The sequence below is a fragment of the Fulvia fulva genome, chromosome 10 (assembly GCF_020509005.1).
Source record: "Fulvia fulva chromosome 10, complete sequence".
NCBI lineage: Eukaryota > Fungi > Ascomycota > Dothideomycetes > Mycosphaerellales > Mycosphaerellaceae > Fulvia > Fulvia fulva.
In genome coordinates, this window is record NC_063021.1 from 2189248 (window position 1) to 2215585 (window position 26338).

A 26338-nucleotide genomic window follows, 5' to 3' on the forward strand; every position below is an offset into this window, starting at 1 on the left:
GCAACGAGACCGAAGGCACAGCCGAGCAGTTCCTCCTCGAAGTGCCTCCCTCCTTCCCTCCCTGCCACATATCTACCAGCCACTGACGGCCAACTCTTGTCGCAATCGAGCATGACAAGCACGCCATGATCGTGCTTGCTCCATGCTTGACCTACGGTGGCATTGCTTGACCAATGCCAATGCTGCTATACATGTACATGTAACTACGTTCTTCGTCCGATCGTCGCCAGCATCATATGACTTGCCACGCAGCATCGGCGAGACTCTGTATCTTGGCGGCAGACTACCTAGTATTCGCTCAACCGGCACGTGAGTGTTGGCTCGGGATGCTTATACCATGCGAGCTACCGTGACCCTGTGCGACGCAGTCGCGTGCTGGGCACTCGCACTGCAAGTTGCAACATAGTGGCGACCTATGGAGCACAGGCTTTCCTGTCCCACGCTCCCAGCGCTTTGACTAGCAGCGAGCCTTGGATCTTAAAGACTGACCATGCCCAGCGTCGTGGAAGGTCCTGCTGACACGTCTGGCGTTTGTTGATTCTGCCAGCAGACACGATGTGTACGTCCACGCAATGGTTCAATCACACGACTCAGCTAACAACATGGCAGCCGGAAACGAGACTGGCGTGGTCAACGATGCGATTGTCGCACGAGCGTCGTTGGATCACGCTCATAGAAACGTCGAGCCAAGACCGCCGCCCAGCGTATCGGGCCACTCGAATGATGCCAAACAATTCAATGTCGATGTAGAGTCGGTAGGCGAACGATCTACCTGTGTCGTCGAGCGCGAGACCTACCCACAGCCGTAAGTCATCGCAACATGCGTATCAAACAGGTACTGACCATCCCACAGGACCGAAGGAGAATCGCGAACACTTCGAAAGGTTGCCGATGCAATTCCCAGTACGGCGTATCTGCTTTGCTTTGTCGAGTTCGCAGAACGTGCATCTTACTATGGCGCCAAGGCAGTCTTCTCCAACTTCATGCAATTCCCTCTTCCCGAAGGTGGCAACGGCGCTGGAGCTCCAGCGAAAGGCACGCAAGACACAGCTGGTGCCTTGGGTAAGGGATTGCAGTTCTCGAACGCCTTTGTCCTTCTCTTCCTCTTTCTGGCCTATATCATCCCAATCGGCGGTGGTTGGATCGCAGATACCAAGCTCGGACGATTCAAAACGATTGCTCTTGGCGTGCTGATCTGCGGTGTCAGTCACATCATTGAGATCTTTGGCGCAATCCCCTCCGTGCTCCAGGCCGGCAATGGTATTGCTCCCTTCCTGATTTCGCTCTTTCTTCTGGCACTAGGAGCTGGTCTATTCAAGCCAAATGTGATACCTACAGTCCTGGATCAGTATCGCCATCAGAAGTCTTACGTCAAGGAACTTCCATCAGGCGAAAGGCTGGTGGTTGACCCGGAGTCAACGATCCAGCGCATCATGCTGATCTTCTACGCATTCATCAACATCGGCGCGTTCTTCGTGCTCGCAACAACATACGCAGAGAAGTACATCGGCTTCTGGCTGGCCTTCCCATTACCAGGAATCATCTACTTCTCACTACCCGCTCTCCTCTGGTACCTGCAGAACAAGCTGGTCAAGTACCCACCAGACGGCTCCACTCTCAACAACGTGTGGAAGATCACGACCATTGCATTGAAGCACAATCAGGGTACATTCTGGAAGAAAGGTTTCTGGGAGTCCGCCAAGCCTAGTGTATTGGCCGAGAAGGGTGTAACCGCATTCAACCAGAAGCCCATCTCCTGGACCGACAAGGACGTCGAAGATGTCCGACGTACTCTCGCAGCCTGCGCCATCTTCCTCTACTTCCCCATCTACGTCCTGAACGACGGCGGCGTAGGCTCCGTCTCAGCCTCTCAAGCCTCCACCCTAACAATCAACGGCGCACCAAACTATCTCCTCGTAAGTTCTCTCTTCCCCCCCCCCTCCTGAAACCCACTAACCACCTCCCCACGCCAGGGCAACTTCAACCCCCTAACAATCATAATCTTCGTCCCCATCCTCTCACACATAATCTACCCAACCCTCCGCCGCTTCGGCATAACCTTCGGCCGCATCTCGCGCATAACCTTCGGCTTCAGCCTCGCGACCCTCTCCGGCGCAATCGGCGCCATAATCCAATACTACATCTACAAGACCTCGCCCTGCGGCCACTACGCCACCACCTGCGACACCGTCTCCCCCATCAGCGTCTGGGTCCAAATCCCCATCTTCGTCCTCGCCGCTACACCCGAGTGTTTCTGCAACGTTACCGCCTATGAATTGGCTTATGCGCGGAGTCCGCCGGGGATGAAGAGTCTGGTGGTTTCTTTGTTCCTAGCGAGTTCGGCGTTGAGTTATGCGCTCGGGGAGGTTCTAAGTCCTGTGACGAAGGATCCTTATTTGGTGTGGATCTGGGCGGGGCCGGCGATTGCGTTGGCAGTGCAGACGGTGGTGTTTTGGGTGAGGTATAGGCATATGAATGAGGATGAGTTTATGACGCATGAGGAGCCGGCGGTGGTGGAGGGCGGGGAGAAGGGAAGTGGGGACGGGGTGGTGGTTAAGGGCGAGAAGGAGCTGTAGTGTTTGGATGGTTGATATGATGGGATTGGTCATGAGCGAATGGAACGCATGATATTGCCAAATCAAAGGTTTCCAGTCAAAGCACGATCAACGACCAAGCCTACTTCTCGAGTGTCAGTGGCTATACATGGGCGGGGCATGAGACTTTGGCCAACATGGCGCCGGGAAAGATAGCCGTGGCCTGGTCTGGACATCTTTTTGACGCTGACTATCTAGCGCGACTGTGCACTATACTGGGACCTGTATCTCCCTACTGTCCAGGAAAGCGAGCGGGTGCCTTCCACTCTAGTAAAGTCCACTCTCGCCCGTTGCAGCCATATGATTCTGGCACTCTACCATCATCTTAGCCTGATCCGCAACCTGCTGCAACTTGCCCAGAACGTCCTTGTTTCCATCCAAGAACCCCAAGATGAGGTACTCAATCTTCGTCTCCTCGCAGAACTCCCTAACTAACACTTGTAGTCGTCTCAGGTTGTGTCTGGGCACACGCGGAAAGAGATGGTGCACGGCCTGGAACTGGAGACCGCCGTGTATGAAGTCCAGCCATGCAGGGCAGGCGACGTCCATTGTCGTTCGTAGTTGGCGCTGTGCGAAGACTTCTGCAGGTCCAAGATCGGAGGTGCTGGTTCCCCAGTGTGAGAGCGTGATTTGCACGTGTAGCGGCATCGTGACGAGATGGCTGACGCCGACGAAGATGGCGCGATGGAACCATGTGTCGACGTTACGCCATAGGAGGACGTAGAAGTAAAGGTAGAGGTAGCAGACGATGCTGATGATTTCGACCGATCGTGTCCAAGATGCGGAGCCACGGGCGATGCTGCGGCGCGAAAGCAGATGGCTCCAGGAAAGGAAGTAGAGGTTGAAGCGTGCGACGGCCATGATCGGGTAGTATGTGTATCGCTGGTATTTGACGAGAAACTGCGCGGCTGCATCCCAGACGAAGCAGAAGCCGTTGTAATACGAAGAGCGGATTGACGTGAAGAAAGCTGGGGAGGTCGAGAAGAGCGGAACATTCTGAATGTCTGGATCGTGGACCTGTGAAAGGAGCACGAATTAGAGCATGGTGGTAGGAAACAGTAAGAGTGCAAACCCACCGGGTCATTCGTAACAAAATGATGCACATTATGGCTGCTCTTCCACCAGCCGATGGAGAGGCCTGAGCAAAAGTTGCCAATGAAGATGCCAATCAAGGAGTCGATGACGAAGTTGTGGGTGATCCCACGATGGCCGGCGTCGTGGGCCGTGAACATGATCTGGTGCCAGAAGAGGCCGAGGAAGCATGCTGAGGTGAAGTACCACTCGCGGCGCAGGAAGCAGATGAACAGGGCGAACAGAGCTGCATAGCGGACACACTCCTTGCCGTACTCGATGTAGCGACAGTCGTAGAACCCCTCGTCTTGAATGCGTTCATGCAGCGCCCTGAACTTGTGTGCGATGGCGGTCTGCGTGGCAGCATCGAGAGACGGGTACTTTGCGAGGTCTGCATCTATCTCACCTTGTATTGTATCGGCAGTGTATTGTCCTGACTGTGTCACGTCCAAGCTGGAAGCCTCACTGAGTGATAGCAAGCCCTTTTCTGAGCTGGCGCCATCTTTCTCGTTCAAGTGTGCCGATGCCTTGCATTTGTTGAAGTGGCCGCCTTGTATGGGTGGCGTGAAGTTGATCCAGGGCTCCTCGACTCGTGCGACGCGGTATCGGTGCATGCTCTTTATGCTCTCCGCGGAGTGTGATCTGTATGTGCATTATGCTTGGTCAGCCGGTTGCTCTTCAGACTCCGTTTCCGTGGCCTTCCGCGGGATCCGATGCAGCGCTGTCCGCCCTGGCATAGGGCGGGTATAAAGAGGGTCAAGAGTACGCACATGCTCAGCTCGTCCGTTGCGTCTCTGCCAACCATGTGCTGTACGACAAGGCGGCCTCCTGGGTGCAAGTCCTGCCATCTGTTTAGGCGGAGGACGTGACCATGGGCGATGACGAGTGTGTCGCCGGCGGCGATGAGGCCTTCAACTTCGCGGCGAGTAAGGAGTGGATGTGTTCTGGCCATGACGGGTGGTGGTTGAGCGAGTGTTGGTGGTGCAGGAACATGCTACGGTTGCAAGGAAATTCGAGGTGGTCATCAATGGTGAAGAATGGACAAACAATGGGCGCGCCAACTGCCAATGCTTCTGCCTACCTCTCCTTCATCCCTTGTGCCGCATGCCGCACTTGGACCTGGACTGCGGCCGGCTGCCGCGTTGTACGGTGTACCTCGATTCTGGGAGCCTTGCAGGTTGCCAGGCTCGCGGTAAAGAGCGGGCGGGTCGTGCTTGCGAGTACGACTGGACTGTCTGGAAAGACGAGCAAGACGAGATGCGACCCCCGTGGCCACGCCTCGTCGTCAGTGCGGCGGCCGGCCATCGCCCCCGTAGTGGAAGGACACCCCGCGATCTGGACGTCGTTATATCGACAAGTCACTAAGTCGCTCTTGCTGCAAGCGATTCGATGGCGAGCACCGTAGGCCGCGACTCTGCAAGCCTTTGGACCCTCGAAAAGACACGAGCGTTGCAAGCGTTGACGCTTGCACCTTGGCAGATCGTCAATCCTTCGCACGTGGAGGCACAGTCTCAGGGTTAGCATGGCACAGTGTCGCCTCCACGCCGGGCAGCCGCATCGCTGGGTGTGCACTGTCACGGCGTCCGGGCTGTGTGGGTGGAACACAAGCAAAAGTGAAGTCGTGAGCCGCGTGAAAGATGAGGATTGACCCTGAATGGATCGTTCCGCGCGTATGCCTGCTGTCACGAGAGTGCTAAGGAACTCTATCTGACATGGAACTGGACCCTGAATCTGCCCGCCAGAAACTACCTGCACCGTGCACGTCTACTCCTGCACTCTCCATCTAAAGCATCAACAGCACTTTGTGAAGATGTCCTATGCAGCCTCCGTAGCTTGCAGACACCGATGACCCAATTTCGTGAACTATGCCACAATACTACAATCTCGGTGCGAGATCGTGTCTCGGATAGTGACACCCAATCTACCAGCAATCTGCCAAGGCGACTAGCTCACACCTTTCATCAAGATGCAAGAACTGCCGTTGGAGCTCCTACAGCACTGCCCTGTGATCTGCTCTGTCCTGGTCTTCCACAGCAAGGAATATCCCATCGATTGTAATCAAACACACATCAAAGCCTACAACTACCCTCGAGCCAGACCTTGTCGAGCACGCCAGCCAAACTGCCCCCATGCCGACCTCACGCCAATCCCGGTAGCACGCAAAGCGCTCCTCCCAGTACCTGCCCCAAGTTCCTACACTTCTGATACACACTAATCTGATTCACTCCTCCGCAAAACTCACTCACATTCCCAGCACACAACATATTGCACGCTGACTGTCTCTCCGGCAATTCCGCCTTCAGATCCGTCTTATCGCCACACTAAACATGGAAAATACAGCGTCAGCAAGCCCAGTACTCTGCCAGCGTAGATGAATCCACTTACAAAACGCTCCCGCGCATACTCCACCCCAAAATACTCATACCCATTGCAGATTTTCGCACACAGCTGTACACTCACTTCCGGTCCGTAAATTCCCACGTTGGGGAGTCTGCGAGGGCTGGTGGAGTCTTTGAGGCATGCAACGTGGTAGAATTCGCCGGCTGCTTTTGGCGTGACGGGAGGTAGGGTAGGTGGGTCAGATGCTTTCTCGAAGATGTTAAGGGCGTTCCCGGCGCCGCAGGGTTGAGAGCTGTTGCCGGCACAGGGGTGATTGCAGGCGGAAGGGAGGAGTTGCAGGGTTCTTTCCGTTAGGGTGGAGGAGCAGTAGCATTCGGTGCCATACTGAAAGGATCAGCTACGATGCGAGGATGGTTGGCATTAGGGCATGATGCTTACCTCAACGCCGAAGTACTTGAAGTTGCTGCAGGTCTGCGCACAGAGGTCGAGGGTCATGGCATCGTTTCGGGAGCTGGAATGTTTGAGGGTGCGTTGGCCGTTGAAGTTGGAGTTGTCGGAGTAGCAGCCTACTGAGCGGAAGCCGACGACTGTTGCTGGGGGTTCGATGTATTGTCTTGAGGGGAGGAGTTGGGAGGACTAGATGATGTGGTAAGTACGTCCCACGGCAGATGGAGACTGGTTGGCGTACGACGAGCGCAACTGCATAGCCCAGGAACAGGATGATGTTCTTCATCGTGCTTCTCGCGTACGAAGATCGAGAACATGCACACGCTTCTGGCAGCTACTCATATACGACTCCGAGTGGCACGTTGAAATCTCCCTAGCATCTTGCGATAGCGGCCGCCCTGGATCATCTTCAATTGGAGGCGTGGAGCTGGCGCACTGGTTGTCGCCGTTATGGGCTCCTGGACTACTCGTGTCGGACCGTGTGCTCCAAAGAAATATGAGTACTTGGTGTCCAGATTGGTTGGTACTACTGGAGTCGTACAACTAGCCTAGCAATGTGACATTGGCGAAAAGGCCTCTTGCCATCACAAAGGCCGGAGATACACATACCCTCCGCTGCGTAGCATCGATCGTATCACTGGTGCAGGATGTATTCTTAAAGAGCGGGTGATCAATGAAGGCGGTGCGTGGCGCATCGTAGTATATCGTTGTTATCTTCGTGACCCGTCCTGTCCACTTGAGTACTCAGGCATGTCACTTTGGCTGATCTGTCTGCCCAACAACGACGCTGGACCCCATGACATTTTCAAGGTTGCTAACCTCACACTATTATCAGTGGTGATCGGGACGTCGCCGAAGACCAAGGGCAGAACGAGGCGCTGAGCAAAGTGGCGCCCATTGCGCAATGTCACGAAGGCAGAGCTGGTAGCCCGATGTCGAGGCTGTTGTTGAGAACAGGAGAGGTCGCAGTCTTTCTTTAGCGCTTTGGCTTTGCGGAGGAGATCGTGGTGCATGCTTCGATAGCACCAGAGGCACCGGACAAGAACGGTGGCATCGGTGGAGTGCCATCGAGTCACCCATCGGTATGCCGTGGTCCGCATCGACCTTGCGGGCTTCAGTCGACGTCCACTGCCCAGACGATCACCTTTGCACAGTACGCTCACGTAATGATGTGCATCGGGCTAGTCATCGCGGCCATCCTCTTTCTTCAGAAATAGATCGTACGGTCGCCGTGTTCTTCGGGGTGGAGGGAGGAACGGCCGAGAAATGCTCCGACTTGACAATGATCGATGCTCCAAGTTTTGCAACTGCCGACTGTGATGTTGTCGTTGTGAATGACGAGAAGTGGACGTGGAGAGTGCTTGCACTTGCCTTGTTGTCGTGTTTAAGGTCTGTTTAGCCGGATTGTGAACCTCGACACGGGGCACGGGGGAGTGCATACCGAGGGTGTCGACAACTAGAAATCACTCTTTCAAGATTGAGCGAGCGAATGTTATGCCCTGTCCCAGGATTCACACAGAGGCCGTATGTTTGTTGCCATGCCCTGGCATATTGCTAAGCCCTGAAGAGGCAATGGGAACGAGGTAAGCAGAACAGGCACACTTACTTCGGCAGCAATCCAACAGCACGACCTCTCGACATTGATCCAGCCCTCTGCGACAGACTGTATCACGACTCCATCTCGCCTACTGTCACGAAGTCTCCGCCACTCGATCCAGATCCATGCGACCAGAAGTGCCATACGTTGAGCCCCGATGTAACACTTGGATGAGTCGACCTGCGTGATGCAGCGAAGGTGGAACTGCCTCAAGATGAACGGACTCTGGCACAGGAGATGCAGCATTCCTGTCCCCAACCAACACCTCAGCAGCAGGTGAAGTTGATTCATGTGGAGGGGTCTGTAATGCAGGACACTTCACCATGGGCACTCCAGCAGCCACAATGTGGGCCTCCTCAATACCTCTCAAGCTTGCGACTTCCTGCAATCACGCTTCCAGCACTTCGGAGCTTCGGCTAAATCGAATCGCTTGGGCCACATTATCATCCTGGCAGTGTCCAGACGCCATGGAGACACACGAGCTACTATGCGCTCGCCTACACCGGCTCCACGGCCGTATTGCGGACGGCAGTGATGTGAACGACGTCCTCAGTCAGTGGGTTAGAAGAGCAATAGTGGGACTACATCAAGAAATTCGGAAGTACGAATGGCCCAAAAGATCGCAGCGAGCCGAAAGAGGAATGCACAATGTCGCCAGTCACGAAGAGGGATATCTGAGCTGGGGGGACAAGACTCAAGATGCCGCAATCATGGAGCTCTAGGTTGCGCTCCGCTACCGATCCGCTATACTCCCTCCACCTCCACGTTGTCGAGGCACATCCGGGACAACGGTCGCTCTACAAGCGTTGCATGCGGGCGATGCTCAATCTGGAGCACCGCATTGCATGGTCTGGGCCCGATGGCAGGCTTGCTCACCCGCCTTTGATCACTACGTTTGAGGAAGAATTCTCGATCGCCGACCACTGGCAAACGATACGTGGGCAATCTCGACCTCCGTAGGAGGGTCCGCTGTCGAGACGTCATTTCCGGAAAAAGTGCCTCCATGGGATGCTCTCGCAAGACTCGGAGCACAAGCGCATCGGGGACGTGCCACAATGGACACTCCACATGCATAACGACTGGGCGAATATATTGAACGACGATTGAGGATCTGACAGTGCATCCGAGCTTCCGTTGAGATATGGCCAAGATGCACCACCCACTCCTCTCACGCTTTCAGATGCTGGGAGACCGACTCAAAGCGCCTTGCAGCTGATCCTGCAAGCACCAGCAGTTGCGACATCGTATCACTCAGTGGTTGTCGCCCTGCCAAAGTTCTGAGAGGCTCAACTCTACCACAAACGTGGCGCTCGGCTTCGGCAGATCTAGCTGGCACGGCACGGCCCTAGCGCCACAACTTCTTCACGTCTGACGTCGAGCATCACGACCGAGAATACACCACGGCCGATGACAGCTATTGAGGCTGTTTCATCAGTTGCGAACTCTTACAACTCTTCATAGATGACGTCGATCCACGCAAATCCTATGCACTCTGGATATGCTGCGAAGCTGACAGCAAAACACTCCTATCGGACTTCCAGCCCAGCTTCCGAAAGTGGCGATATCTCGCAACATACTTTCGGTGCTTTCTCGTCGCTCTGGTGGACCTCACCGTTTCGCAAACAATTGCTCTCACCCTCGCTCCACCATGAGATCATCTCCAAGAAGAAATTCTTCATGCTTGGACCGTGACACTATGGCGCCCATGATTACGATCCGTGAAGCGCGCATTAGTTGGTGGGTTTTCAGCAGCACAAAAGGTAGGGTTGCCCGTTGCGTGTTTTCCGATACTTTCTTCTGTACAGTATCCTCCCGGGCTTTCACTAATCCTCTACACAATGGTACACATGCCTCAATCTAGACCTGGGTCCCCGTCCAGACCGGGACCCTCGCGGACACCAAGTGTCTGGTCCAAGGTCACCAAGTCTGCTGGGCCATCGAGAAACAACAGCGCCATAGAACGACCGACCGGACCATCAAGAGCATCGAGCGTCTGGAATGGACCTGCTGTGAAGGCAGACACCGTTCACGCACCCTTTGTCGGCACACCTTACACAAACACACCAGAGACCGGATCTCTAAACGAGAAAGGATCAGGCCTCGGGCGCGTGGTAGGAGGCAAGCACAAAGAATCCAACAACGAAGCAGGCGTCGGCGCAGACTATGGCCAACTCCTCGAAATCAACGAAGAAATGCCCCTAACCCTGACCGAACTCGTCCAACAAGATGGCAAAGAATACATCATGCTGCACTTCGCCCCCGGCGACCCCGAGAACCCCTTCAACTGGAGCATGGGCTACAAACGCTTCGTAACCGCCATGCTCGTCCTCATGACCCTCTTCATCGGCCTCGCAACAACAGCCTACAGTTCCGGCATCAGCAGCATGGTCGTAGACCTCGGCACGACCAACGAAATCGGCCAACTAGGTCTCTTCCTCTTCAACTTCGTCTGCGCCCTCGCACCCATGATCCTCGCTCCCTTTTGCGAAATGGTAGGGCGCAAGGTGATCTACGCGGGAGCATACTTCTGCTTTTGCCTTTGCTTCGTCGGCCTGGCATTGGGAAAGAACATCGCCACGATCCTCGTCATGCGCGCCTTCCTCGGTCTGTTTGGGTGCGTGGGTACGATTTTGGTGGGAGGCACTTTCGATGATATGTATGAACCGCGCCAGCGCAGTGAGCCGATGGCGATGTTTTCGTATATTGCGATCTTGGGCACGGTGAGCGCGCCGATTTATGCGGGGTTCATCGACCTTACGATCGGACGGAGGTGGATAGAGGGGATTCAGGGGTTGTCAAATATCCCTCTCCTGATCTGCATTTTTGTTTTCTTCCCGGAGACAAGAGGTGGCGTTTGTTTGCACAAACGAGCCATGATCCTGCGCAAAGCTACTGGAGACGAGCGCTACGTCGCACCGGACGACATTGAGACGCCGTCTCTCAAGGCCATGCTCAAGGCCTCGAGCGTCAAAGCCATCCGAATGCTCGCAACAGAACCTGTCGTCTTCGCCTTCGGACTCTGGATTGCGTTCTCCTGGTTCGTGGTCTTCCTCTTCCTGAGCGTCATCCCCATCACTTTCAGCGAGAAGCGCGGCTGGAACGAAGGTGTAGCCGGACTTCCATACATTTCCCTCGCAATCGGCACAACGCTAGGCTGGCTGGCCCATCACCTCCAAATGCGCAAATACAGCAAAATCGTCGACGACCCAGATCGAAAGGTTACGCCCGAAGACCGCCTTTACGGCGCCATGTTCGGTGCCATCTGGTTCCCTATTGGTCTCTTTATTTACAGCTTCACGCAATACGGCTACGTCCACTGGATCACGCCAACGATCGCGCTAGCACCTATCGCGTTTGGGATATACTTTGTGTTTGAGAGCACGTACTCGTACACGGCGGATTGTTACGGGGAGAACTCGAGTAGTGCGATTGCTGGGCAGGGATTCTTCAGGAATACGCTGGGAGCGGTCAGTCCGTTGTTTGCGAGTCAGATGTTTCATGGCATGGAGAGTCAGTGGGCGGGGTTGTTGTTGAGTCTTTTGGGGACGGCGTTGAGTATGATTGCGTTTTTCATGTACAAGTATGGGCCGAGGTTGAGGGCGAAGAGTAAGAGGGCGAGGCAGTATTAGGGATGAGGTGTGTAGTGATATGTGAGAAAGTTATGATTGTGATCTGTTGACTCGCTTTTGCTTCAGGAACTGATGTACATCACAGCCTGTAAGCTCTTGCCTCACCAGTGTTGCGAAGTCTTCTATTCAGCATCTGGTAGTATAGCACAAGCGCTATGCAACCAGCAGCGACGAAGAAGAGTAGCCCGGCGTTCGTCCAGTGGCCGGTCGGATAGCCGTCTGCCTTCTCGTTGGCTTTGTAGATCCAGACTCCCACGATCTGCCCCGGCGCACCAAAGGAGATGTTGATGGCAATGGCCAGGCCTATAGATGCCGTACTAAACAAGTTCGAGCTCAGCCAGCCAAGTAGTGGGGGAATGCAGCTGAAAGCACCCGAGGTCGCCACTATAAGGCATCCATAGCGAGCGGAGTATGATGCTGGTGGTAAGACCGCTGACGCTAGAAAGCCGATGGCTCCTATTGTGGCGAAGATTGCACTGTCCAGACCTCGAGCATTGAAGTGATCGGCAGACCAGGAGACGGCGATGGTTACCACATATGCAACGGCGTATGGCGGGACTGTCATGAGTTGTGCTCGTAGTCCTGCATACCCGAGACCGGCGGTAATAGTAGGTGTGAATAGGGACAAGGACGAGAAGGGGGTGGAGATGCTGAAGTAGATGGCGTAGTGGGCGTATAGGCGCCAGTCAGTCAATGTCTCCTTTGCATCTGCCCATGTCATGTGGCCACTGTGCCCATGCGACCCCTCGAGACGGAGGCGATCACCGGCTAAAGTCTTCTCCTCAGCCGAGAGCCACTTTGACGTCTCTGGGTAGTCCGGTAGGTAGAAGAAGACAAAGATGGCAGAAAGCAGTGACGGAAGGCCCTCCAGAATGAAGAGCCATCGCCAAGCAGATAGTCCACTCGTGCCATTCATGTGACCCACGCCATATGCTATCGCTCCACCGAAAGCTCCAGCCAAGGTAGCAGACGCCAGAATCAGCGCAACTCGAATTGATCGCTCTTCAGTGCGATACCAGAAAGTCAGGTAGTACACCAGTCCAGGGAATAGGCCTGCTTCAAACACTCCAAGGAGGAAGCGCACAGCTGTAACTGCACCGAAAGAGTGGACGCCACCGAGCCCCATGGTGATGGCGCCCCAAGACAGCATGAGGAAGGCGATCCAAGTGCTGGGGTTCACGCGTTTGAGCATGTAGTTGCTTGGCACTTCGAATAAGGCGTAGGCGATGAGGAAGACCATCAATGCGATTGTGTACTGCAAGTTGGTCATGTCTGTGTCGCTGAGAAGCTGTAAGTCGGTCAGTAGGGGTGTAATAAGATAAGGTTGATTTCATATCTCACATCATTACCGGTGTCTTCGTGCAGCACTTTCGCGTTACCAATGTTCGACCTATCAAGGTAGCATAGCAGGTAGATGAAGGCACACAGCGGGATAATCCTGAGATCCTGCTTCAAGAGCAGTGCTCTGTCTTCCGACGTGCCTTTGCCTGAGTACGGCAGGTCATCTCGCTCGGCATCTTGTCCTCGCTTCGTCCCCGAGCGCGTTGACTCAAGATCTTCTGCAAAGCTTGGCTGCGGCGTGTCATGCTTGTTTGCCTCATCTGCATGCACGTGAGTCTGGAGGCTGTCGTCGTTTTGTGCCATGTTCATGGTGTGTGAAAAGGAAGATGGAGCCGTCTGGGGTGAAGATTGGAGATTTCATGGAGAGACACACTCGGGCATGATGCTCTTCTTCGTGCGAGACCGCTTCCTGGGCAAGATCGACAGCTGCAGGAACGTGTGTAACATGACTTTGGCAATGATGCTTTTGTTGATCCAGCGTCCAGTGGGATGAAGGTGGTGAGCCGATCTCGGCAGAGATGTCCCGAGCCACGCAGCGTAGATATGAGTGCAGAGGAAGAGGTGTTTCGCTGGATACTTGACGACCCTGGGCCAATCATCGCTGTTCTTTTGCTTGACCCATGACGCTAGCGGCCGCACCCGGACGCAATGTCCGCATCAGACTGCTCATCCAATACAGTCCTGGGCATAGTCGTTACAACCCCTGTTCTTCCACCTTTCCTCATTAGGAAGGATGTATCCACTGCTTGGCGTAGCTCACCACCTGGTGTGTCCTCTATTGTTAGCTATTACTGCCTCGTAGCGTTCTCGCATACTCTTGTATATACGTTGTATATCCTTAGGTATAAGCTTGGCCCATTCAATCTTAATAGCAGCTATTACCTCATCTCGTGTTATAAAAAAATGAGCACCTATCCTATACTTGAGAAGAGCCTATAGATTCTCAATAGGGTTGAGATCTGGTGAATTGGCTAGCCATTCTATAAGGTGTAGGCCCTTTTCCTTAAATAGACTTACCGTTACCTTCGCCTAGTGGATTAAGGCGTTGTCTTGTATAATAAAGCAGTCCTACGAGCCTATTAACACTCGCTACTTCTCAATTATCGTGTAGATAAGAGGGACAATCTAGCTACGATATACCTTACCGTCGATAGAGCCCTTCTCGAATATATAGACTTCTATAGGTCTATCTATAGAGATATAGCCCTATATTATATAGGCTAAGAACTTGCGGAAGCGTGCTATAAGACAGTGTTCGTGATAAGCCTTATCTGCCCTACGTGTTATATAGACCTGTCCGAATATTCTACACCTAGATGAAGCTTTATCTATCTAAAGGACCTAAGCCTACTGTTCCACTGTCTATTTAATATAAGCCCTTGCCTATCGAAGCCGTGCCTCCTTATGTTTCTTAGTCAATAACGGCTTACGTGTTACGACATATCGTAAGAAGCCCTCCTTCTCAAACGTAGCTCTTACTGTCCGGACGTCGCTAAAGATGCCCTCTATCGCGGTAATCTGTTCGTATCGTAGGCGGCGGCTGTTAGTATTAGTAGTAGCTCGATGGACAAGTCGCTGACGCTTAGAGGTGTTGATTACAGGTGGTGGGCCTCTCTTCTTCGGTGTGGAAGGCGGCACTCTTTCAAGCCGTGAGATTACTAAAGAGACAGAGCCTTTGTTAGTGTGAAGGGCGTCTATAATCTACTATAGCGGCCAGTAGGGGTGTTTGTGAAGAGACCATATCTCGCCCTTCTCGAGTTCGGTAAAGACGCGTCCCTTCGGCATGGTGGCGATAGATAGCGCGTGTGTGAGTGTGTGGATAATGAGATTGAAGGTAGCAACACCTTCAGAGATGGACATGGATAGCCGGAAGGGGTTAGCGTAAATACAGGGGTTGTAAAAACTATGCCCAGGACTGTACTTTTCCGTTCGAGTTTCATCTTCACATCAACAACCACCTCACCTGCGCGTCCATGCCATTGAATCATCGCATGATCCTACACAACAGGTCCAACAGCCCACCGGCTTACGCGCAGCAGTGACAGTATGGCTCTCTCAGCAGACGAAGGCGAGAACGAGCCACTTCCGCAAGACGTCAAGCGCAAACGATCCGATGGCAGCAAGCCAAAAGCCAAAGCGCCTCCCAAGAGCGCATCTGCAAAGCTTGTGGACCACATTACGGAACAACTAGGTAGGTCTGTGCCAAACGAGACCATCCAGCTTTGTGGTCTTGCCCCCTTGAAGATTATCGACTTCCAACCCGACCACGTTCTTGAGCTTGCCAGGCAGAAGCTCACTACGTGGAAGTATGAGCACGTACCCACCTGTTGGCGGCGGCTGTATGAGGAAGCTTCTCTTCATCTTGTCGTGGAAGAACTGCCATTGCTCGAGAAGAGCATGAAGTGGGGCCTAGGGGAAGGCGGCAACAGCAAGGAGGACAGTGAGTATGCATTCTCGAGTATCGTGAAGCACTTGGATGGTGCCCTTGTGATCGCTGGTGCACCAGGTAGGCGGAGTCTGGTCGAGGAGATCTTGAACGTACGTATCGGTAAGCGTAAAACAACTAAATTGGAAACCTTCTGATCTAGTGTAGCACCTCGACACGATTGCACTTCAGCTCTTCGAGCATCGACAACCCAACAGGCTCACCATCAAGCCACCGCCGGCCCTAAAGACGGCACACCCGATATCTCGTGCCCCACAAGCTTTGGACTTTGCAGAATTTCAGGTTCATCTTGGCACCAGAAGCCCTATCATAATCCCAAACACTTTCAACCATTGGACTGCCAAAAACAGATGGGTCGACACGACCTATCTGAAGAAGCGCACTCTTGGTGGCCATCGTCTCGTACCAATTGAGATAGGTTAGTGAGCATTGAATTTCGTTTGTACACTATCGCTGTTCTACCGCAGGATCCTGCTTTGGACCACTCGACTGACGCGAGGTGAATTAGGAGCTAGCTATAACGAATCCGGATGGGCTCAGAATCTCATACCATTTGGCGAATTCATCGATCGATACCTGACACCAACCGAGCCTGAAGACAAGGGCTACCTGGCTCAGCATGATCTTTTCGCACAAACGCCAGCTCTGATGGATGACATATCGATCCCGGACTACTGCTACAGCACGCCACCTCGACCCAAAGGTGCTGCTGCAGAAACTCCCGGGCTGGACAAGGTCAAAGAGGTCGACCAACCTCTCATGAACGCGTGGCTCGGACCAAGCGGCACAAAGTCACCTCTGCACACGGACCCGTACCACAACGTCTTGTGCCAAGTTGTTGGCTACAAGTATGTCCGCCTCTATGCACCCGAAGAGCGCGACAAACTGTATCCCGCCGGGTTGGACGACAATGGCGTCCCCATGAACAACACATCTCAAGTGGACATACAGCACTTCCGTCCTGGTGTCGCTGAGCCCACGCCGGAGCAGGACAAGACTCGCAAGTTCTGGCAAAAGAAGTACCCACTCTTCGAATTTGCCCCATATCAGGAAGCGATTCTCAGACCTGGCGACTGTCTGTACATACCGCTGGGATGGTGGCACTACTTTGAAGCATTTACGCCCAGCTTCTCGGTGTCTTTCTGGTGGAATTGAGAGACTGCGCAAGGCAACAAGGCACACATGCAGGAGAGCTGGAAGCTTATCGCAAGCTTCGCCAACACGGATAGCGGCTCTCAGCTCCATCCTTCGTGGCTTTGTGCGATGTGCATCACCTGTATGTACTTGCTGAACGTCCTGTTCGTTGCGCGATCATAGACTGAGCGACGCACAGCACGGCTCAAGACACTTGCTGTACACATAATAGAGCCGACGCAGACCAGCTTGAGGTTGATCGGCTGAGCTCGAGCCCACCACTACGATGTCGTTGGCATATCCTCCCAGGCTTGTGAAATACTTGTTCAAGTCGGCGAAAGAACGCAATGCCGCCCAGAAATCATCTATGAAATCGAACTTCTTCGGCCACTTTCCACGCTCATTCGGCTTGTACTTCTCAGGTCTTGGTGATGACTTCTTGTCCTTGCGCTTCCACCTGTCAACGGCGACCGATGATCCGAATTCATCGAGAGAGGATATGTACGCGATCACATTCAATAAGGGTCCCGGTACCAGGCAGATGATCTTGTATCCTACGGCCGACCATGGTGGTGCTCCCTTGGCCGTCGCTACCACGGAAAAGCGGTATGGAAGTTCTGCAACAATCAAGCTTCCGGGCGCCACAGAAGGTGCTTCGAGTACAGAGCGTTTGCGCTACACAGGCTTTGTCTCTGACACGTATCAATTCTCCTTACATGGCGACACGTTTGAGCTTCGAGAGGGCAAAGGACGTCCAAAGACCCGGACCTTGGTCAAGTTGCTGGCGTCTAGCGAGGATCCCGGTGGCGCGGAGACGATGGCGACCTGGAGAGAAGGCTCGGTCCCCAACAGAGACGGTCGACTTGCTGGATTCAGCTTCGTCAGCGAGGAAGCAGCACAGGAAATGGGTGAGTATGGTACACTGCTGGCAATCAGTGCCATTCTCATAGCTTGTCAACAGGGTGATGCGATAGAGTGTGAGTGTTGGACATGCCGTTGTGACTCTCGTGATACCTGCTGACACGCACAGGTACCTGGACATGGCAAGAAGAGAAAGGTCTTGAGATAAGCAACTACCAGTAGTATCTTGACGGCCTGGGCGCAGCGTCGCTCGTTCGCGCAGTGGGCTGCGTTGTCGAAGTTCCACCACCCGTCCTCCAAAAGTTCCTTGCCTGTATCATCTCTTCTTTTCCCAATCTGGACCACGAATCGCCCTTTTTGTAACTCATTCGAGGTCCAATGCAGCGATACACGATGCGCTGTCTATATCAAAGACATGTTGAGCCTGAGGCTGCACTGTTGAGAGACCATTCGGAGATGTTTCCCTCAGATGAGGTGCTTCCAACCCTTGTCCTTCCCCATTCCGGCAAAAAGAAAGATCCCTGCACTGTTGTCAGCCTTGAGAAATTCTGCAACCTCAAGCGCAGGAGAGGATCATCCACTTTCATCTCAAAGGCGGATACCACTGCTATTTCACTTGTTCGACGGTATATCGGATCGTGCTGTGTATGGCAGGACTACGAGCGCAATGGCGATGACGTTGTCTGTGCTAATGTCGGCCCCGGACTGGGTATCGGGTACCGAAATGAATGTCTCTGAGCTAGGGACTGCCGGGTTATTGCCGACTGCATCTTTCAACATCTTAATGATCTCACAGGATGAGTTGCGCCGAGGGCTGACACCTGTACGGGTGCGAATTTGCCTGTCTTGATGCTGTCTGCTGAACTTTTGTAGCGAAGGCAAATAAAGCTGAGGAAGCGGCAGTATCTCCGATTCGAATGAAATGTAGCAAAGTCCTTGTGCTTGGACAACGTCCTGGCCCTCCCGGCGATACCCTACCTCGCCAGTCACCACGCCGCCAGCCATGATCCTATGTTAGCACCGATAGCTACATCGCCGTTCGCCTTATCCGTGCTTCCGTGGGTCCACTCTGCCCTCCCTTCGAGAGTGCCCGTCACCCATTTAATAATGGCCTTGGCGGAGGGTCACCTACCTTATAATGGCCGTAAATGACCCGTTATATGGTCGTTATATGAGGTGTTGCATTATCGGTCATTCATTGATATATACAGGGTCATTCTGTGTACCGTAGAGAGGGATATTAGCTATAGCTTGAGAGGACTGGCCATGCTGCTGAGAAGCCGGTGTCTCATCCACCTCTTCAATCTTCACTATGCCGTTACTATTGCCCACCACCTTGTACTTATCTGGCCAATATTGAGGTCGTAGATAAGCTGCTGTATGCTTGGCTTCAAGGGCTTCATCGCGAGTGTCAGGCTCTAGCTGTATAAGGCGATATTGCTGTGGATCGTCTTCGAAATGAGCATCGTCCGGAGTCGCTAGTAGCTTGTTGATATAGCTGAGCCAACGCCACTGAAAGGGGCTCTCGATAGGGCACGGCAATCGAATAAGCTGGTGTAGTTGTAGTACTCGCACAGGCCTGAATATATTCACCTCAACGAGCTTGCCGGTGTAGTGCATCTTTAGCTGCTGTCGGTGCCTTAGAGTCTGTTCAACGATATTGCCGAAGGGATCGCCAGTCTTCGCGATATCTAGTGAGTGCTTAAACACCTTCACGCCTTGATAGAAGTTGCGAAGCTGTAGCGGTGTATCCGTAGCACGCTGAAGATGCCAATAAGGGGATTCTCTTATGCTAGGCAATGGTGCCGCAATATCGTCCTTCGTTACCAATCTCGTGAAGCAGTTGTTATAGGTGTATTCGATGCCGAGAGCTGCTGACCACGGTGTTGTCTATAGGGGTGTTGTCTTCACTTTTCCTTTGCCTCGAATAGCAACGTTGAGGGCATGTCGCATCCGGCGGCTATAGGAGAGGTACTTCGAGATAGCATCGCATTGCTGCTTCTTTAGCAGCGCTTAGGCATCAGCAGCCTTTGTCTCATTAGCCTAACGTATCATATCTCGAGCCTGCTCTGCATATAACACACCGCCGCGTTGTAGTGCCCTGCCGCCTAGTGCCTTAGAGCGGTTGCGAGCAGCTATCGCTACCTCTATAAGTACCAAATCCGATATCGCCATTTCGTACCCTGTGGACTGTTTGATGCCGCCCTTCGCCACGGCGTGCCCTAGTCGTCTAGTGGGTGAACTGAGGTCGTAGTTAGTCTCTAGGCGTTCAAAATAGGCGTCCGCCTATAGCTGTAGCTGCTACGTTGTCGTAGCTATCTCGAATAGCTGTGGATCGAGTGGTAGGCTCGATAGTATGTAAGGAGAGGAAGGATTCCCAGGTGTTTCTTGCTTATTAAGCTCTTTCCTTCCTCGTTCTTCATCTCTAGCCCACGGCTCTATCTCAAGCAACATTGAATCTTGTATTACAAGACCCTTATATTGAGCCGCCGCCTCTTCTTTGACAGCGCGCTAGTCCTTCAGACTATACACCTCTCGAAGAACTGATAGTGCGCGCTTAGGATTAAGCGGGCAGATGCTAGCCTTACGGAAGGCAGAACGGATGGTGGACGGCGTAAAGGTAAGTACGCGGATAGACTCGATTTCCCTTATAAAGTCGGCAACACCGAACTCTAACGTACCGTAGCGACTGCTACGGTTGACGGCCTGACGATAATAGTGCTTATAAGGCTAAAAGATCACGATATCGAGCGGCTACAGAAAGTGACTAGTATACGTAGGTAGGCCAATAACCACAATCTTATGCTCGCGGGCGTACTTCAAGAACTAATAGAACACGTGCGATCCGTAGTTGTCGCATACTAGTAATCGCCACTCTATCAGGTTATGCGGCCGAGACTCCTTTTCGAAATAGACAATCTAAGCAAGAGTAGCATCATTAGTCATATAACCGCTGTCGGTCGTTATAACGTAGTATCGATTCGGTAGATCGGTGAACCACGACTCTAGTAGCATCACGCCCTCGACGATTATAATCGGTACGATAGCAACACCCTACGCGGATATACACTCCACTATCGTGATATGCTTACGATTAAGCTCGCTCGCTATCTAGTAACGCCTCTTCGGATCTATAGTAAGGATATATTCGGCACTACCGATACTAATGCGGAAGCCACTTTCGTCGAAGTTCTAGGTGTTAATCGACTTAATATCGTGCTTAGCAATCACCCTATTTAGCTTATCAAACTAGTCTCGAATACGGATTGGATTATAGGCCTATCGTAACATTAGAATGTAGCAACAACACCTTCAATATCGAACGCGTACGTACCTCCTTCCGCGTAACCTCAATAGGCTTGGTCTTCTTTAGCTTAATACTGTGCTTCTCAAGCCACCGTTTAGCCCATCTATCGCCGAAGGGCCTAAACACTTCGTCCGGCAGCAGCGATCGCTTAACAATATGCTTACTAACTTCCCTTAATGGTCTCTTTGATATTAGTAGCTCCATTCGATCGCGATAAATGATATATTGCTTCAACGCGGCCGACTGGATGTCCGAAAGATTGCCCCTAATAGCAGCCCTATTGGTCAGGCTACCGTGCTTCCTACTCTATCGATGACACGCCCTCTGATATATCGACTGTCCGGCCGGTTGCTTGTTATATAGGTGCTTGATAAGAGGTGGAAGTAACGCGTTAACACGCTCTTAAGCCTGCTCAAGAACAACACCAATCTGGCGCTCTTCGTCGGCGTATTTGGACACGCTGGTGCTACTGCTAGAGCCAGCAGGGCGGCCACGAGGCCTATTATACGCTCTGTGTTGACGCGGCATCGTTACGGCTATTACAACATGAATAATCAGGATAATAAGAGACTGCTACGCCCAAAATCAGGTGCGTGACCCTCCGCCAAGCCCGATATTGAGTGGGTAACAGGCACTCGCTATGCGAGGGCTAAGTGGACCCACAACAGCACGGATAGCGATCTTGCCAACAGGTTCGCAGTTTCACGTCCGCCCCGCAGCGTTGAATGCGGCACGGACTTGGTCGTCGTCACCGCTATCTTGATGCTGAGCGCGTCGCAACTTCGACAATGGACTGAACGTCAGGAGATGTACAGACTGTACATGTCCAGCTCCATTACAGGGAACTTGTGCGACCGTCACGACGAGCCTATAGCACCCAGGAGCCTATGACCGAATGCTCGTGCAGTGTTGCTGATCGTAAGCTCAGAGCCTGTGTAAATCATATGCACTCCGGGATGCAAGATAAATGAAGCCTTGACTAACCACACTGCCGACCTTACTCCAGCAACATCATCACCGACCGATCTTTTGGTTGGCGAACCGGTGTGCATTGGGCCTGTGGTACAAAAGCCTCCCGACCATGCACACATAAAGCCAGCTTCAAAGCTCTCTCATCTGCCCTTCTTCCTCTTCCCATCCACGACGTTCGCAGAACTTCTTGTCTCACGCTCTTTTACGGCTTTACGCGGAATATTAGTCACTCTTTTGACCAGTCACTCTTTTGATCCACAGCAACAATGAAGTTCTCAATCGTCGCTCTTCCAGCCCTTTTTCTTGGTGCGTGGGCTGCACCAACTGCCATGCAGAGCAAGCGTCAGCAACTCGATGGCGTTACCAGCCTTGTCTCTGGCCTGCTCGACAACGTTCTTTCCTCGACCGGCACAATCAGTACGTTTACCCAGAGTTTGAAGAGAGGCGTTGCGATGCTAATGGTCACCTCACAGACAAGACAATCGACGGCGTCTCTGGTGTCAACGTTGACAAGGAGGTCAAGGCCGCTATCAAGCTTAACATCAAGACCATCGTCAACGACGTTGAGGATGTCGTTCCGCAAATCGCCGAGCTCAAGATTGCTGATAGTCTTCTCAAGGAGGTTGAGAACTTCGTCTCTGGTCTCGTTTCGCAAGTCGTTGAGGAAGTTAGCACCACCCTGAAGATTGTTGAGGACATGATCCCAGTTGGTAAGTCAATTCACCGCACTCATTAACCTCACAAAATCGTGCAAACTAACATCTGCCACAGACGACATCACCGACGAAGTCTCCGACCTGACTGGCTCTCTCTCCGGCCTCCTCAGCGGACTCGAGAAGCTCGGCCTGACCAACATCCTCAGCACCGTCACCGGCCTTCTCTCCGGCACCGGCGCTCTCTCCACCGTCACTGGCCTCCTCAGTGGCCTTCCCCTCGGCCTATAAATGCATACATGCCTAGGCGCGCACTCGCAGCTTGAAGCTTGCGTACGCACCCCCTGGGCATACTACGAGTCGCATCACCGCAAGTCGTGAGTGAGTGAGTGAGTTGGAAGGAGTTCGGAGGAATTCAATACCCCCCAGAGAGCTATGGCAGTCATGATAGAGCAAGACCAGTTAAGCGTTGCAGACTTACAGGCCTAGCAACCTAATTCTTTGTACAGCAATTAGAGCGTTATTACGGTGATGGATTGGACGTCATCAGGGTTCGGAAGAGTTGCAGGGGCGGAGCTGGTGCTGGGCTCTTTTGTGTAGAGCGCAGTGAGGACCCGGATACTTCTTGATGAATGCTATGCGTGTTCTTGATATCCAACACTTAATTCGAATGTGTTTCATGATTGGCTCTGCCGATGGATAATCAAGGTTGTCGATATGTGTTGCTGTCTGGGTCCTCTGCTGGTGGTAGTACTGGTGTCGTCGATGAAGATGGCATCCATTCTTTTCTAAAGAGGCATTAGATGATAATGTCGAGGCTGCAGCACAAATACAGTCGGAATTGAGTTCAGCACTGACCTCACCTCGCGACGCGACTACGGGCGACCGTTAGAGACTTCTGTGCAACAACTCGAAATAGAAACAGCTAAAGCAATTTCGCGTTCTAGAGGGTCCCTCGCTTCTTTTTTTAATTATAAAACGCTTAACAGGTATTATACGTCTAGTTCACGCGGGTGTCGATATCGCCGTCTATTATAGAAGACTTATATATTACCGTAAGATTTTATAATAGTATTGATATATAGATAGATAGATTTGTCATTCCCCTGTTCTAGGACCCTATTCGGCCTATGCAGGTATATATCTATTGTTATGTACAAAGGGAAACCTAAATAGGTGAAAACCCTTCCCGCTCCCGACTTCTCCTTATCTAGATTAGCTTTCCCTCTAAACGTACGTAGTCTATATTACTACCCCGTTAGCCCCCGCTCCCGGCCGGTCTCGTCGCGCTGTGCCGTGTCCTCTCTTCCTATACTACTCCTACTAGGCGGTACTGTTCTAGCTAGCCCTTCTCTAGTATCTATTGCGATCTGAGCGTATATATAGGTAATATCCTATTATCAAAACTTAAGGCTACGTACGCTAAGAATTAGGTGACTAATTAGTCACCTATAGCCTCTTTAAGAGTATCACTTGTCTATTCTAGATAGATATATATAATATATAACCTACTTTAAAACACCCTATATAAGCCCGTATAATAACTTCCTATACTTCTAACGTAATAGTTATAAGCCCGGTTAGCGCTTACTAACATTCGCTACGATAATGAAGCCCTAAAGCAGAGTTTATATTATTATAGTACTACTACTACAACTAGTATAGTAGTACCCCCTAGGCCTAGTAAATCCGCGTAGAACTTTTACTAGCCTATAACCTATTTTATAGTTATAGCTACTACCGAGACCCCGGTAACTACCGGTGCCCTACCCTAGGATACCGTAGTTCTAAAGAGCTATAACTAATAGGACAAGTTTGACCGTTAGCTAGAGCTCTATATAGAGTCTTCAAATGTCTAGAAGTATATAGATCCTTACTAACTAAGTAACGAGCTAATAGAGCCTACTTACTTAACGTTTAAGGAAATCTAATAAGTATATACGGTAGGAGATACTATATTAAGAGACCTTATTAAGCTACGATAAATAGACGTAGACCGAAGGTAACGGATATACGATATCTTTATAGTTATACGGTCTAAGCTTATTACCTACCTTATCCGTACGACGACAGAGCTAGGGTAAGAGCTAATATACGGCTAGAACACCCTTAGAGCAAAATACTAGGCTCTTAAGGATTAGTATAGTCTAGACGATATACTACGTAAGCGGTAGCTTACGCTTAAGCTATTTAGGCTTTAGAAAGCTAGCGTATATAGAATCGATAACTAGTACTTAGACTAGTTAGTTTTATAGACTAAGATACTTAAGTATAACTACGCCGAGTATGACGACCTTAGTAGACACTTCCTACTTACTATTTAGTAGAAGTAGGCTCTAGCCTACGGTACTTCTCTATATAACGAGTAGAAGCGTAACAAAATGTTACTATAAAAGCTTACTAAGCGTTACCTCGAATAGATACGTAATACCGTACTAGTAATAACTAACGGTCGATTAGTCTTTATAAACTTCTCTAGAAAAACCTTAGTAGAGGATAAAACAGTACCTATAGGTACTAGTTAAAAGGAGGGTGACCGTAGTAGTAGCCGTAGTAATAATAACCGTAGTAATAGCCGTAGTATTAAGGGTCGTAGTAGTAGCCGCGGTATTAAGAATAAAGATAAGGACAATAATAGGCTAAGCGGCTACTAGAATATCACCGGCGAGCCTAAGGACATCTGTTATAAGGGCCTGTTCTTATATAATATAATCAAACCCGATAAGCGCCTAGTAAAGGATTAGCGCTTAGAGTAGTAGAAGAAGTACTAGAAAAACTTTATTAACTACTACTTAAGCGACGACAGCGAGCGTCTACTTAGCTTATTAAATCGTAACGATCGTAAGGACTAGGAACGTAACAAGGCTATTACTAATATAAAGAAGACATTACTAAGCGATAAGGGCTTTATTAGCCTTACTGTTCTTTCTAGCTTGATTAGTAAGTTGAGCGTTAACTTTAGGGATTACTAGGTATATAATAACTGTTTAGACACTTATATAATCAATTATTATGACTAGGAGGGTATAGAGTTTATTATAGAGCGCCTTACTACCTGAGAAATCTAGGCTAGAACAACTACCTTTCTAATTATAGCGTTAGGGCGTATTAATATTTTCATTAGGGGCTATTTATTTACCTTACTAGATATAGCTTACTACCTAGGCTTTTATATAAACGTTATCTCCTATATACGTATAGAAATAGCCGGACTCTAGTAGTACGGACGTAGCAATTTAATATAGTATAACGACACTAAATTGATAGACCTATACCGCCCTACTAGTACAATCCCTTTCTTCAAGGTGATTATACTACCTAAGTTACCTATCATTTACTAATAGCCTATAAAAGAGGGCCTAGTACTACTAAAGGTCACTAAAAAGATACGTAACGCGTACTTTACTAGTACTATTAGTAGGGGTATAAACATTGGCAATAAACCTACTAATAGCGTAGTATTACTAACTACTTAAGAGGATAGTAACCGTACTGTTCTCGTAGTTATAAATAGTACTAGGGGCACAAAAGGTATAGCTACGTCTAGTAGGACCCCTATTAAATACCGAAAGCTCTCTAGCCGCTAGTAGTATCAAATCTTTGGTTATATTAGCGCTAAACGTATTAAGTAGTTACCGCTTAGAGTTAAGGGGGCGATTATTAACAATAGTCTAAGCGTACCCCTTACTATATATTGTAGAGTATATAGGCTTAGTAAAGCTTATGAGGTGTATAATTGGTCTTAGTCTATTAGGGTAATGACCCTATACGGCTATATAGCTATAGACTTAGTAGAATTTACTATCGTCTATAACGGTAATAGGCACCTCGTCTACTTCTACGATCTAGATACCTATAAACACTTCTAGTTCACTATTAAGAATAGGGATTAGTAATTGGTATTAGCTTACTTTAAAAGCCTACTAAGCTTTATCAATTTTATTAG

The 26338-nt window shown here is 51.1% G+C and overlaps 8 protein-coding genes across 8 annotated transcripts; 5 read left to right on the plus strand and 3 right to left on the minus strand.

Annotated features, from left to right (window-relative positions):
* Nucleotides 1–555: 555 nt before the first annotated feature.
* Nucleotides 556–2576, plus strand: CLAFUR5_12144 (MFS-type transporter ucsM; the record flags this gene model as incomplete). The annotated part of the gene is made up of 4 exons (XM_047911292.1): nt 556–559; nt 610–805; nt 854–1916; nt 1974–2576. The coding sequence occupies 4 exons, from the start codon at nt 556–558 to the stop codon at nt 2574–2576; spliced, it is 1866 nt and encodes a 621-aa protein (XP_047767628.1).
* Nucleotides 2577–2861: 285 nt separating this feature from the next.
* Nucleotides 2862–4617, minus strand: CLAFUR5_12145 (Delta 8-(E)-sphingolipid desaturase; the record flags this gene model as incomplete). Its single annotated transcript, XM_047911293.1, has 3 exons — nt 2862–3611; nt 3671–4307; nt 4436–4617. 3 exons carry the CDS (start codon nt 4615–4617, stop codon nt 2862–2864), a joined length of 1569 nt encoding a protein of 522 aa, XP_047767629.1.
* A 1186-nt stretch (nt 4618–5803) lies between these two features.
* On the minus strand, nt 5804–6738 carry CLAFUR5_12146 (WSC domain-containing protein; the record flags this gene model as incomplete). The annotated part of the gene is made up of 4 exons (XM_047911294.1): nt 5804–5986; nt 6051–6389; nt 6444–6641; nt 6694–6738. The coding sequence occupies 4 exons, from the start codon at nt 6736–6738 to the stop codon at nt 5804–5806; spliced, it is 765 nt and encodes a 254-aa protein (XP_047767630.1).
* A 3158-nt stretch (nt 6739–9896) lies between these two features.
* Nucleotides 9897–11678, plus strand: CLAFUR5_12147 (uncharacterized protein; the record flags this gene model as incomplete). The annotated part of the gene is made up of 1 exon (XM_047911295.1): nt 9897–11678. The coding sequence occupies one exon, from the start codon at nt 9897–9899 to the stop codon at nt 11676–11678; it is 1782 nt and encodes a 593-aa protein (XP_047767631.1).
* Nucleotides 11679–11757: 79 nt separating this feature from the next.
* On the minus strand, nt 11758–13328 carry CLAFUR5_12148 (MFS transporter prlL; the record flags this gene model as incomplete). The annotated part of the gene is made up of 2 exons (XM_047911296.1): nt 11758–12966; nt 13020–13328. The coding sequence occupies 2 exons, from the start codon at nt 13326–13328 to the stop codon at nt 11758–11760; spliced, it is 1518 nt and encodes a 505-aa protein (XP_047767624.1).
* Nucleotides 13329–15065: 1737 nt separating this feature from the next.
* CLAFUR5_12149 (Lysine-specific demethylase 8) lies at nt 15066–16620 on the plus strand (the record flags this gene model as incomplete). The annotated part of the gene is made up of 3 exons (XM_047911297.1): nt 15066–15557; nt 15613–15883; nt 15974–16620. 3 exons carry the CDS (start codon nt 15066–15068, stop codon nt 16618–16620), a joined length of 1410 nt encoding a protein of 469 aa, XP_047767625.1.
* Nucleotides 16621–16885: 265 nt separating this feature from the next.
* Nucleotides 16886–17682, plus strand: CLAFUR5_12150 (uncharacterized protein; the record flags this gene model as incomplete). The annotated part of the gene is made up of 2 exons (XM_047911298.1): nt 16886–17576; nt 17630–17682. 2 exons carry the CDS (start codon nt 16886–16888, stop codon nt 17680–17682), a joined length of 744 nt encoding a protein of 247 aa, XP_047767185.1.
* Nucleotides 17683–22005: 4323 nt separating this feature from the next.
* On the plus strand, nt 22006–22683 carry CLAFUR5_12151 (uncharacterized protein; the record flags this gene model as incomplete). Its single annotated transcript, XM_047911299.1, has 3 exons — nt 22006–22156; nt 22213–22449; nt 22511–22683. 3 exons carry the CDS (start codon nt 22006–22008, stop codon nt 22681–22683), a joined length of 561 nt encoding a protein of 186 aa, XP_047767184.1.
* Nucleotides 22684–26338: the final 3655 nt, after the last annotated feature.